Source organism: Anabrus simplex, chromosome 1 (assembly GCF_040414725.1).
Source record: "Anabrus simplex isolate iqAnaSimp1 chromosome 1, ASM4041472v1, whole genome shotgun sequence".
Classification (NCBI taxonomy): Eukaryota; Metazoa; Arthropoda; class Insecta; order Orthoptera; family Tettigoniidae; genus Anabrus; species Anabrus simplex.
Genome location: NC_090265.1, coordinates 1726475555 through 1726490059, shown reverse-complemented (window position 1 = coordinate 1726490059; position 14505 = coordinate 1726475555). Strand labels below are relative to the sequence as shown.

The 14505-nt window shown below is 36.5% G+C and overlaps 1 protein-coding gene across 5 annotated transcripts in view; it reads left to right on the top strand.

The window, feature by feature from the left end:
* Positions 1–14505, top strand: part of LOC136882361 (zinc finger protein 266) — a 123904-nt gene that overhangs the window by 71637 nt on the left and 37762 nt on the right. For 3 of the 5 annotated variants that reach the window (XM_068229581.1, XM_067154984.2, XM_067154975.2), the window contains one exon: positions 9331–10495. The exons of 1 other annotated variant lie outside the window; for it this stretch is intronic. In XM_068229581.1, coding sequence (XP_068085682.1) covers positions 9331–10150 — 820 coding nt within the window. In that variant the 3' untranslated portion in view covers positions 10151–10495. Of the gene's footprint in view, positions 1–9330; positions 10496–14505 lie in introns of those variants that run through there. One more of the 5 variants, XM_068229582.1, reaches the window with a different exon arrangement.

The following is a 14505-nucleotide window of genomic DNA, read 5'->3' as shown; positions in this document are numbered from 1 at the left end:
AAAAATCACCATTTCGGTCCCCTATAAAACCCCAATCCATTCCAGGAATTTGAAATGGTATAAACCTTAGCACCTACCCTTGGAGGGGTGGATGCTAAATATAAAGTTTGGTCCAAATATCTCAGTTTTCAAGTTGTAAGAAATACGCTTTACGCGCACCCGCTCTTGCGTTAAGTGCGGTGGGACTTGTACCAAAACACGGTCCGTTAATGATATCTCCGTTATTAATCCTGGTATCGAAATGATGCACATGAGAAAAAAAGGTTTAGAAATTAATTTCCATGAAGGCATGTAGATTTCCATTAAGTTTGGTTTTGTATACAAATCCCAGCGGACTTAATTTCGTATAAACCCCCAATTAGTTCAGGGATTTAGAAGCAATATTTGCCCTAAAACCTACCCAAGGACAGGTGGATTCTAAATATGAAGTTTGGTGGAAATATATCCAGTAGTTTTCAAGTTATAGAGAGACAAACAGACAAACAAACAAACTAACAGACACGAAGAAAACCTACCCTTGGACAGATAGATGCTATATATAAAGTTTGGTTCAAATATCTTCAGTAGTTTTCAAGTTGTAAGAAATACGCTTTACACGCACCCGCTCTTGCGTTAAGTCCGCTGCGATTTGTACCGAAACACGGTCCGTTAATGATATCTCTGTTATTAATCCTGGTATCGAAATGATGCACATGAGAAAAGAAGGTTTAGAAATTAATTTCCATTAAGGCATGTAGATTTCCATTAAGTTTGGTTGTGTATACAAATCCCAGCGGACTTAATTTCGTATAAACCCCCAATTAGTTCAGGGATTTAGAAACAATATTTGCCCTAAAACCTACCCAAGGACAGGTGGATTCTAAATATGTAGTTTGGTGGAAATATATCCAGTAGTTTTCAAGTTATAGAGAGACAAACAGACAAACAAACAAACTAACAGACACGAAGAAAACCTACCCTTGGACAGATAGATGCTATATATAAAGTTTGGTTCAAATATCTTCAGTAGTTTTCAAGTTGTAAGAAATACGCTTTACACGCACCCGCTCTTGCGTTAAGTCCGCTGCGATTTGTACCGAAAAACGGTCCGTTAATGATATCTCCCTTATTAAATCCTGTTATCGAAATGATGCACATGAGAAAAAAAGGTTTAGAAATTAATTTTCATTAAGGCAGGTAGATTTCCATTAAGTTCGGTTGTGTATACTTTGAGGGAGTGCAAATTCACGGTTTCGGTTTCGTAAAAATCCCCACTCAGTTCAGGGATTTAGAAACGATATTTGCGCTAAAACCTACCCAAGGACAGGTGGATTCTAAATGTGAAGTTTGGTGGAAATATATCCAGTAGTTTTCAAGTTATAGAAGGACAGACAAACAGACACCAAAGCTAAAAATTATGCAGATGGTCATTACTGCACCTGAAACGGATAACTGTATGGAAATTTAACCAAAATAATCAGTGTACAGACACACAGTCATTACGATTTTATTTATATAGATGATATGAGTAAGGAACTGGAATCAGATGATGTTATTCTGTATAGAGTAATAAATTAGTTACAAGATTGTGAGCAACTGCAAAAAGACCTGGACAATGTTGTGAGATGGACAGCAGACAATGGTAAGATGATAAATGGGGTGAAAAGTCAAGTTGTGAGTTTCACTAATAGTTAAAGTCCTCTCAGTTTTAATTACTGTGTTGATGGGATGAAATTTCCTTATGGGGATCGCTGTAAGTGCATAGGTGTTAATATAAGGAAAGATTTTCATTGGGGTAATCACATAAATGGGATTGTAAATAAAAGATACAGATCTCTGCACATGGTTATGAGAGTATTTAGGGATTTTAGTAAAGATATAAAGGAGAGGGCATACAAGTCTCTGGAAAGATCCCAACTAGAGTATGCTTCCAGTGTATGGGACCCTCACCAGGATTACTTGATTTGAGAACTGGAAAAATCCAAAGAAAAGCAGTTTGCTTTGTTGTGGGTTTTTCCAAAAAGAAAGTAGCATTATGAAAATGTTGCAGTGCTCGGGCTGGGAAAACCTATGAGAAAGGGGAGGAGGTTGCAGTGCTCAGGCTGGGAAAACCTATGAGAAAGGGGTGAGCTGCTTGACTCAGTGGTATGTTCTTTTGCATACAAATTTTTATTTTTCAATTCCACCTATTCAATACTTGTGCTGTTAGAAATTCATTTTACTACAACATTACATTAAAAGGGACATGTTTCGCTCGTTTCCAAGCATCCTCAGCCTTTGTAACTCATCCCAAGTTTAAGACCTGTCATTGTTGATTGGCTTATAACTTATTTGTACTTAATTATGATTCTAAAAACTAAGTGGTAAAATACGTGAACATAAGCATTTGTAAACACAAGGGACAGTTTAACAGTTTAAAATGACAGTGCTAAAATTGGGATAGACATTGATTCTAATAACACTGACGTCCAAAAACACAGTAATATCCTCACAGTAATGAGATTTGGCTAAAATTCCCAAGTTCTTCGTTTTTAAAAACAATTGTTTTGTTGTGTTGAATACATTAAAATTAGAGTATCTAGAGCTTAAAGTGTTAATATGCGTGTTAAAGGGGGTTGGAAATATTCCTCTGCATGTATTGGTTTGAGGCATGCCTCTGTAATTTATTAATAGTAAACAGTAAAATGCAACACGTTGGTAATTTCCTCAAACTGGTCTTGATTTGACGAGCAGACTTTACATTGGAAGCAGTTCGTTTTTATGAGTTCTTTGTCAAAAGGGACGTCAATTTTAAAATCTTGAAATGGTGATATATTATCGTTATTCACGATCTCTAAGTTATGGTGCATCTGTAACAAAGGAAATTGCGCGATAATGTTGTATGTTATTGTGCTTTCACAGTGATCGTATTGGTGTGCGTCACTTACCCCTTTGACTGCTGCTACAGTGCCTTGCGGTGCTTGTTACATCACGGTGACTGTTTGCTTTCGTGTTTTTACTTCATGTGTTATACGTATGAAGAAGCTGTTGTGAAGGGCGAGTACGGGACTTAAGGGAAGAGACAGTAGGCAGGGCATTAGACGTTGGCGTACCATGTGGAGAAGAGTCTTTATGCGTTGTCAAAGTGGGAGTAGGGGAAGAAATGGTAGGCGGGGCCTTGGACATTGGCGTATTGTGTGAAGGGGAGTCTTCATGCGTTGTCAAAGTAGTAATTATGTCTATTTTTGTGGTGGGAATTTCCAGATTAAATGTTTTAAAGAATTTACTATTATCTAATTTGAAATTTTGTAGTAATATTGGCAATTGCTCTATTAACGGACTCTTTATTTCGATCGCGTCATTCATTTTTTCTTTATTAAAATATTGGTCCAAATGAATATAAATATCTCAAACTCGGTCATTAACTTCCCTTTTTCAGTCCTTTTGATTATTTTGAGGTCTCTGTCTATTGTGGTATATTGATGGCCGGTTTCTTTCATGTGGTTACTCATTGCAGAATATTTATTATGCTTTAAAGCATTAAAGTGTTCCATGTATCTGGTAAGAAAGCTGCAGCCAGGTTGGCCAACATTCGAAAAATTACACCGTGTGCATGATAGTATGTACATCCCAGAACCTTGATATTTGTTATTATTGGAGTTTACTGTTTTGTGATTAAAGAATTTTTTATTGGTGTTGTGTATCTTGGAAGCTATTGGTATGTTCTGTTTTTTCAATGGGTTTGCTGTTTGATGGATCGCTGGACTGGTGTAAGTAAAAGTTGCGTATTTTGATTTTTTTAGTATTTTCCGGGGGTAAGATTAGTGGCTAATTTGAGTTTTACTTTGTTGATGATTCGATTTACCATCTCTATTTTGTATCCATTAATTAGTGCTAGTTCTTTTATGAAATTTAGTTCCTTTGTTAAATTCGTGCGTGATAAGGGTATTTTGAAAGCTCTGTAAATCATGCTAAAAAAGGTTACCTGTTTGTGGGATTTTGGGTGAAGTGAATCATTTCTTATCGTTACTGAAGTATGTGTCGGCTTTCTGAATGTTTGAAAATCAAATTTAGAATTTGTGCGTGTTACGTTAACGTTTGTTTACTATTAATAAATTACAGAAGCATGCCTCAAACCAATACATGAACTGGAATATTTCCAACCCCCTTTAACACGCATATTAACACTTTAAGCTTTAGATACTATTGAGATTCAACAGGATTTATGACTCAAATTTTAATGTATTCAACACAATAAGTCAACTAACAATTGTTTTTAAAAATCAAAGAATTTGGGAATTTTAGCCAAATCTCATTACTGGGAGGATATTATGGTGTTTTGGACGTCAGTGTTATTAGAATCAGTGTCTATCCCAATTTTAGCACTGTCATTTTAAATTGTTAAACTGTCCATTGTGTTTACAAATGCCTATGTTCATGTATTTTACCACTTAGTTTTTAGAATCATAATTAAGTACAAATTAGTTATAAGGAAATTAACAATGACAGGTCTTAACCTTGAGACAAGTTACAAAGGCTGAGGATGCTCGGAAACGAGCGAAACGTGTCCCTTTTATGTAATGTTGCAGTAAAATGAATTTCTAACAGCACAAGTATTGAATAGGTGAATAGAAAAATAAAAAAATAAAAAAATTGTGTGCAAATTATTAGCAAATTTCAATACGGGTCTAAACATGAGAATTGTTACGTGTAATTAGTGATATGTTCCGAGCTGTCAGTGGAGAGATGGCATGGAATGACATTAGTAGATGAATAAGTTTGTGGTGTTTTTAAAAATAGGAAAGATCACAATATGGATATTAAGTTAGAATTCAAGAGGACAAATTTGGGCAAATATTTGTTTATAAGAGGTGGAGTTAGGGATTGGAATAATTTATCAATGGTGATGTTCAATAAATTTACGAATTCTTTACAATTATTTAAGGAAGGAGGATAACAACAGATAGCCAGCCTGCCAGCTGGGCGACTGTCTTAAATGCAGGTCAGTGGTGATTGGTTGGTTGGTTGATTGATTGATTGATTGATTGATTGATTGATTGATTGATTGATTGATTGATTGATTGATTGAAGTGGAGATAATACACTTGCCTGTCTTAATTTAATTTAGTTTCTAAACCAATCCTTTCTCCCAACTGGATTCTGGATACAACTGGAAATGTTTTTATACATTGCTTTCACTAATTTCCTTGATTGCTTTTTACATCCTTTACTTTCCCAGTTTTCCCACACCTTTTCTCTATTAACACTATTTTATGCTTTCATGGGACAGTTAACTGCCACTGACTGCCTGTCACAATAATGTTCAACTTCAAAATAATCTCGGATATTTCTCATTTCCGAATAACGAAAGAATCTGATTTTCAAAAAATTCAGCAACCCAGTAAAATTGGATAATAACAGAATAACTGACACAAGACTGACTGAAACATGAATCATGAATGATTAATAATGAATGACAAAGAATCAATGATGTTCCGCACCACATACAGCTTAACTCATTGTTTCTTTTGTCTCCTCCCTGATCACATTCTATGGCAACCTCTCTTAGTATTGTCCAATCAAAGCTGGATATTTTCTCTATCACTTTTTCTGATTGGCAAACACATCTCTCTCCTGTTGGATTCAATTCCCTCTTCCATCATGTACCCCAGTAATCATTAACTTCCTACCCCTTTGTTCCTGCTCTGTGTCCCCTTGGCTTAAAATATCTAGAAACTTTGGCTATAACCCTGGGGTTGTTTTGATTTTATGGCTGCATTATCAGGCACTTCTTTACAAATTTTTACTATGTTTTCACACTTTCTAGACATATTAGTCAGGATATTGGTGGTATGGTTTGTTAGAGGTTTTTGTTTTGCAGTGCGCAAGACTCACATCCTCATCTCTTCACATTTCTAAAGTGGATTTATGACATGGCCTTCATATTTACAAAGTCTTTATTATCAGTACTTTCCGTGAGTCTCCAGTTTCGGCTGACACATTATCGACCCTGGCTTTCTACCCACATGTTTATTTGATTTATAGTCCATTTGCTGTCTTAACCAAATCCCAATGTTTTTTCCTTTTCCTCATTTACGACATTTTTACATTTCCCTTTAATTTCCTGAAACTTAATCTTTCTTGCTTGTTTCCTATTCCTATTCCACTCCTCCCATGCTTTCTTGTTTTGCTTAACAACCTCCTTCATCTCTGCATTCCAGCATGGTGTCTCCTTTTCCTTCCCTCTCACCGAAGTTCTGCCACAAATCTCTGCACAGCTTACAAATTTGTATTTAAATTCCTCTTCTACACTTTCCATTTCTGATATAAGTGTGTGCTGTTTTAATTCCTGCTGAAATTTCCCTTGAGTTCCTTTGTCTTTTAATATCTATACTTTTATTATTTCTTTTAATCTTACACTTTTACATATTTTTAGTTTTGCATTCACTGTTCTTTGATCTCCATCAAACACCTCACTTGGTAGTGCTGCTTTATCCATTAACTGTTTATGATTTGTTTTCACAACCAAACAAGAATCAATCATTGTTGTTGTTGTCCCTGTTTTCACCGGAGCCATATCTGTGATCTTAATACTGTTTTTCTTTCTAAACCAAGTGTTACCCACAATCATTCCATTTCTCTCACAAAAATCAATCAACTTGTCTCCCTCATTCTTTCTTTGTCCATATCCAAAAGGACCATTCACTTTCTCTTTCCCAGTTTTGTAATTCCTAACCTGCGCATTAAGGTCTCCTACAACTATCACTTCCACATCACTGATTACTTCCCTTAAATGTCTCCAAGAATTTGTCTATATTTCTCCTCACTTTTTCCATTTTAGGGTGCATAAACTAGCTTGAAATCTTTCACTCCTCCTTCCATCCTCACTCATACTCTGAATACCTAATAAAAGAAATAGATAGTGTGCAGAGGAATACAGCAAGATTTGAAACAGGGGATTTCAGGAGAAAAAGTAGTGTATCAGGAATGTTAGAGGAACTTGAGTGGGAAACTTTAAGTAAGAGAAGGGAGAAAACTAGACTTATAGGATTATATAGAGCCTATACAGGAGAAGCATGGGGAGAAATCCGCGAGAGGATTCAGCTGGAAAATAATTATATCGGCAGAACTGACCAAAAGTATAAAATTAGAAGGAATTTTAGCAGAAGCGATTGGGGTAAATTTTCATTCATTTGGAAGGGTATGAAGGAGTGGAACAATTTTTCCAGGGGTAGTGTTTGATCCTTTTCCAAAATCTGTACAGATATTCAAGAAGAGAATAAACAGCAACAGAGAAAATAAATGAAATGTTAGAGGGCATTCGACCAGTGCAGGTTAATGTAAATAAAAAAATGTGTGTGAATAAATTAATTCCATCCCCTGGTCTGTGGAGTTTGGACAGCCGAAGTAGGGGATTGCCTGTAGGGGTGAAGTGCAGTGGGGACTTCAAGGGCCCTGGGACTGCTACTGTAGCTGTGAAGGCCCTTCAGGAACTCTGAAAAGTGGTGACAAAAGGGGCTCTGGTTAAGACGCAGCAGGTCATTATGCTACTTAGGTAAATAAGTAAATAAATGCAATGTAAATTTTAATCTTATACCAGTTGTATAGTATTATTTGAAGTAATTCCACATACTGTATATGAGTTGACTATGTTTGTAAGTACAGGAGATATTATAAGTAGAATTTTGTAAACAATATAAATTCATTAAGGATGAGCTGTGTGTTTAATAGAAAAAATTGTTAGCGTAAATTGTATAATATTCTATTCTAGAAAAATTTTCTTCTTCTCTTCTTAATTTAAAATTTAGTGATTGACAATAATGTATTTTAGTGTACCATTTGCCACTGAGGTAGACACTTCATTTGCAAATAAAGAGATTTTGATTTTGATACTCTTTCACTAGCATATTCCACCTTATCCACATTTTCATCCAGGGTTTTTATAACAATCACTCCTACTCCATTCTTCGCCTCAACTCCAGTATAGGGTGTATCTTCTACTAATCATCTTCATTCTGTTTCCCTTCGCTTGAACTCATTCAGTCAGATCATTGCAACATAATCCTTCTCCATAATGTCAGTCAATTCTTCTGACATTCCCATCAGGGCCCTAATGTTAATTATTCCCACCTTCATAATACCTATTGGTTGCTAGATGCTCACCCAGCACAAGAATTGCGTCTTGCCTGCAGGGTATATCTTAACATTTTCCAAGGCTGATATTTATAATTAATGTTTTCAGACTATTGTTACTATTAAAATGTCCAAGGCCTACTGGAGTCCCACTCCCATCTGACAGGCGAGGGACTCCTTGGGTGAACGAAATGGAATTCGGTGGGGAGCTATCAATATTAATCGGGCTTATGGAAGAAAGAAATTTGAACTGCCTGAATCAGGAAAGAGGATGCATCTGGATGTGCTAGGAGTAAGTGGTATTTGGTTAAGGGGAGATAACGAGGAAGAGATAGGAGATTATAAAGTGTACTTGACAGGTGTAAGAAAGGGAAGGACAGAGTATGGGGTTGGGCTGTTTATCAAGAAAAACCATTGCACACAACATAGTTTCTGTTAGGCACGTAAATGAGCGAATGGTGTGGGTAGATTTGTCAGTTGGGGGAATTAGGATGAGAATTGTCTCAGGGTATTCACCATGTGAGAGTGCAGATGAGGACGAAGTTGACAAGCTTTATGAAGCATTGAGTGACATCGTAGTCAGGGTAGGATAGGATAGGATAGTGCTAACAGGCGATTCTAATGCGAGAGTTGAAAACAGAACTGATGGATATGAAAGAGTGATTGGTAAATATGGGGAAGATATGGAAGCTAATGGGAATGGGAAGTGTTTGCTGGACTTCTGTGCTAGTATGGATTTAGCAATTACAAATACATTCTTCAAGCATAAGGCTATTCATCACTACACATGGGAGGCTAGGGGTACCATATCAATAATAGATTATATCTTAACTGACTTCAAATTCAGGAAGTCTGTTAGGAATATACGAGTTTTCCAAGGATTTTCAATGATACAGACATCTATCTGATTTGTAGTGAACTAAGTATCTCTAGGCCTAGAATAGAGAAAGGGAAATCTGTCTGCAAATGAATAAGTGTAGAACATCTCCAGGACAAGGAAATTAGAAGTACATGGATATGATCAGTGACAGGTTTCGAACGGTAGACAGTAGACCATCTTCTGGGCTGCTGACAGTGGGGTTCAAAATCACCATCTCCTGTATCCAAGATTAAAGCTACACGCCCCTAAGCAGACGGCCAACTAACATTTATTCTGCTGCAAGAAGTAGTTTCAGACCACTATATTTTGAATTATAGCTGCAATTTATGCTAGCATACTATCTTTTTTCTCTTTTTCAGTGACGATTCACTTTCTTCATTGGATGTGACAGGTGAAGGTGCGTATCCTTCTAACCAAGATTTTCTGTGTATTCAGTGTTGTAAAAGATTTGCAACCTCCTTACTTCTCTTGCAACATAGAACAACTGGACAAAAGATATACTGTTGTAAAATATGTCAAGAAAGTTTCTGCACATTCATTGTTCTATCACAACACATGGTCTCTCATCTGGGAAGGAATTTTGTTCCTTGTACTCGCTGCGATATGCAATTTTGCACTAATAAGGAATTCCTCGAACATATGATTTCTCATGGTGAAGATAAAATCTTTTTTATGTGTCCCAAATGTAATAACGTATTTCGGACGCAACAAACTTTATCCACACACCTGTCAACCCATACAGAAGAGAAGCATCATAAATGTAAATATTGTAATGAAAGGTTTATATTATTGAGAGCATTGCAATCGCACGAGAGGTCTCATACAGGCGTGAAACCGTATAAATGTGAGGAATGTGACAGGGTTTTCTCTAGGAAATTTTACTTAAAAAATCATACGTTAGTTCATAGCCATGTAAAGAGATTTCAATATCCGGAATGCAACAAGGCCTTCACCCAGAAATCATCTTTGAGAACACATGTTTTGAAGAATGGCAGGGAGAAAGGCCACTCCTGTTCTGAATGCAAGATGTCCTTTGTTCATCGTTATAACCTAATCAAACACATGCGAACACATAGTGATGATGGTACCTTTGATTGTAAGGAGTGTGGAATCCGTTACTCTTGGCGGAGCGGTCTTGTGAATCATATGAGGATGAACCATACGAGGAAACATTCATGATACCAATATAAATGGTCTGTTATTAGACATTATGTCAGGTCATATGACTGTCCTATGACAATCAAACCAAGTAAAACATGCTAATTGTGTTAATAAAGCACCATCTTGTTTGATTGGAAAGTTACGTTCTTGTTCTACCATTACTTTATAGCCTGATGTTACATGGTATACCCTTCTCCAATTTCCCCCTCACAACTGATAGTTTTATAGGGTTGATCTTCAACACGTATGTGAGATATAAGAAGCAAATTGACATGAGGGTCCACCTGTTCAATACGATATTGTGACCGTTTGTGGACGCCTGATTCGAAGGTAACAATAAACTTCATAATGTGCTCAGCTAGAATTCAGTGGTTTACATGATCCTCCAGTCAGGGCATGGCCCTTCGGAGAGAAAGCGGTCACATCCTATCAACAATTATCAGATAATGGTCCAACACCATTATGTTCCAGTATACTAAGTTCACTTAAATTAGGCATGAAATGAAAATTGCAACAAGAAATTGGAAGGCAATAACTTTAATGAAATAAAATTAACTGACTATAATCAAACAAACCGGATAAGCAACGTAATAAAAATATTTCCTCGTGCATTTACTGTTGCACTGTTCTAGAGGTCAAGTCCTTTTTGAAAATTGTCAATCATGAAATTCAAATATCATCATCACTCACAACACTTTGATACATTTAAATAATTTTAAAACATAATGGAAAATCAACAGTTTATGTCTCTTTTCCCTCATCTTGTTTGTTCATTCTCTTCATATTTATATTAGCCGTACTTTGTCCTCCCCGTTTTACCTATTCCTATTGGTCTCATTGTAACCCTTAGCTAGCTAAATAACAACTTGAATTTCCCAACGGTTATTTGATAAACACAGAAAACCATGTCAAATACATAACAAAAACATTATCGCTCCATAATTGAGTAACTGCAAGCCACCATCCAACCAACGGCATCGCATAGCTACACCTGAAATAAAGTACTAACTACTGACATGTACAAGAAAATGATCAAATACCAGAAGGTCTGCGTTGCATCTGCGCCTCTCCGTCCTTCTGAAATAATGCTACAGCACCAACTCACTACCTCAAGCAAAATGCTACAAGTATTAATATACATTACAGGTGACAATGATCTCAAAATTCAACCACCGTTCAAGTAGCCTGTCGAAGATCCTACTTATGTGTCCGATTAAACGTCCCACTATTATATGATCAAATCTTAACTCATTTCAATTCATATGCTCAATCAACTCTTCGAACGCATTCAATCAATGCTAAATAAATCGCTCATTTATCAGACATAATATGCGCGGCAAACATACCTTTCAATAACACTATCCTAACCCATTGGTCATCTCGAAGAATTAACTCACTAACGCAATACACAATTCAATAAATCATCCACTAATTATGTCGCATCAACTATACCTTTGGATGACCCTACATGCCTGACGCCACCATAATATACACCGCATAATAGAACAATCATCATTCCCTAAATAAATAAGCAAATGTCATTGAAGAGCCTCACTATAATACGTACCAACATCACATAATCCGGTTAAATAAACGCATCACAACACTCCGCGGGATTATTACACCGAAGTATCGCCAGATCAATTATCTCACACACTGGTACATTGAAACTTACCTGTAACATTCAAATCGCATTTTCACTTCACAGTTGTTCCATTAATTCGGAAGCTACGCAGGGAAGATCGCGCCTAACCAGATTATTTACCGACAGTGAACGATATACTAGCATGTGCAGTCGTATAATGACATGTTAAACTAACACCATTAACACGTTAGGTTATTCAAGTTATTTCACTTGAGATCACCTTTTCAATATTAAAAATCTACATCTACTATAAGCAGCTACGGGTAAAGCAAAAGGGACAAAGTACGTCTACTCATCTGGTCTTCACTTCATGGCAAGGGTAGTGGTAGTCAGGTCATTCCTTCCAAGCCATCTCATCCATTTCGGCAGAGCTCGGATCCACCAGGATCCTACCAGTTTACTCAAACATTTTCTCCATATGGATTCTGTGGTTCACTGAAAGTAGCATTTTGGGCTTCAACCTGAAACTTGTACAGAAACAGTTACCAAAAGTTCATACAGATTTACAACTCCACTTTCATAGATCAATACTGGCCTGTATGAATTAACGTCGTTTAATGCTATTTGAGCTTATTAAATGTTGTTTAGCCCTCAACTTTACAAATCTTCCGTGTTTTTATACGTATACAAGAGCTACGCTCACTATTTGCTTCTCGATCGCTTTTGTTATACAAGAATACATTAAAAACAAAATTCCAACTTCATTATTTTCAATAATAATAATAATAAGGTTGCTTTCCATGAACCACAGAGCTACTATCTTAACTTCATTACATGTGATTTTGACATTCGAGGAAACTTGCTACTGCATAGATTCACAAAGGAACACACGCTACTATTGTTTATTCTTTCAACATGAAGTACGTCACACCATACGCCTATTAGATGGTCAGCTGTACACAATTTCAAGTTGATCCAAGGCCTCCTTACGTCTTTAAGACTAGATATAATGTCTGGCCTTTCTTCTTCTCAGTTGTTGATATAATTTATTGCTGATATCTTGCTTGTAGCCGAACTGTTTTTCATGTGGTCCGCTGTATACCACGGGGTCCTGAGCTCGATCTTCTGATTTCCGTCCACAAGATCTACTATAAATTTGCGAGTTGTGTCGGCTGATATATTACGAACATATAAATTCACCGTGCATCGACAATTTATCTTACTTCCATGCCGTCCATATGCATCTGTTTGATTTATGACCTTCAATGACTCTCTGACACATTATTATACATCATTAAAAGGTCATAATATATTATGTAAATTTTATTACATCAGTCTTGGGATTAGGTTCAGCCACTTACTGGCCATCTTCAGCCATATAAAAATTAAACAGATTATGTGATATCTAAAACATATGTATACCAGAAAAAGAAAATGTTGCATGAATAATTATAACATTAAAATACATTAACCATTCAGCAAAAGCAGCAGAGGGGGCAGATAACTTAACAACATCCAATGATTTATTAAGATGTTAGGAAAGAGAAGCTATAATTAAGGAAAGGGTGTTTTGGACTATTATTGTGACTTCTTGTTCTTCTTCAGTACGACCGATCTTCCCGAACTCTACAGGGGAATTCACCACACGCTGCTGTCTGCCTTTTGTTGTAATTTTATTTTTTTGCTTTTCTGTATGTATGTATATATATATATAACACATATTGGGTTTACATGAGTGAACTATGATGTTCCTGACAAAGGAAGAAGTGTTCAGAATTTCCTATCTCTTTAACAAATTTATGCATGAAGAATTACCATACATACTCATACGTATTAAATTAGTTGGACCGGCGCTCAAGCCTATGCCAATAAGACACTGAAATAATTTTCTTACGCCGGCCTGAGTGGCTTAGACAGTTGAGGCGCTGCCTTTCTGATACCAATTTGGCAGGTTTGATACTGGCTCAGTCTAGTGGTATTTGAAGGTGCTCAAATACGTCAGCCTCGTGTAGACAGGTGTACTGGCACATAAAAGAAATTCTGTGTGACTAAATTCTGACACCTCAGCGTCTCCAAAAACTGTAAAATTAGTTAGTGGGACATATAACATAACAATAATTGTTATTGTTTTGCAGTAAAAATTGCTGACAGGATTCGAAACTCATGTCTTTTCATTTAAAATTTTAAGACTGCCACAATAACCATTAGCTGTAGGCCCACAAGATTTCAGTTGTGAACTTTATGGTAACATTTAACAATTTGTGCCCTCAAGTTTGAGTGTAATAGAGTTCCATATTTCTTTATGTTATTAGTTTTATGTCCCACGAGCATTTCAGTACAGTATTTGATTGATTTCTTAATATAAGGATTATAGAATATAACCTCAACACAGATGCGAGGTCATAACTGTTTAATACTTGCGGTCCCATGCCATTATCTTGCTGGGTAATTTGTTCAGCACATAACACTTTTCTTGGAATATAACTGCATTTTAAGATTATTTAGTGACAAACACTGATACATAATAAACAATATACCGGTGCGCCAAGAACCATACAGAAGAAGAGTTGGTCACACCAAGCCATGTAGGTAGTAGCACTATCGACTTTATCACTGAAAATGGTAAGCTGTCCGGTATTGTCATATTAAAGTAGATGTGTGATGATCCAAACTGGGTCAACCAAAGATGGAGTTGTGGAGCATCTAGAGGAATAATGGAATTATCATAACCTACGGGATAGCTTGCAGGCTGGGGTGACAGGCTGCCTGTCCAGTGACAAACCAGTAC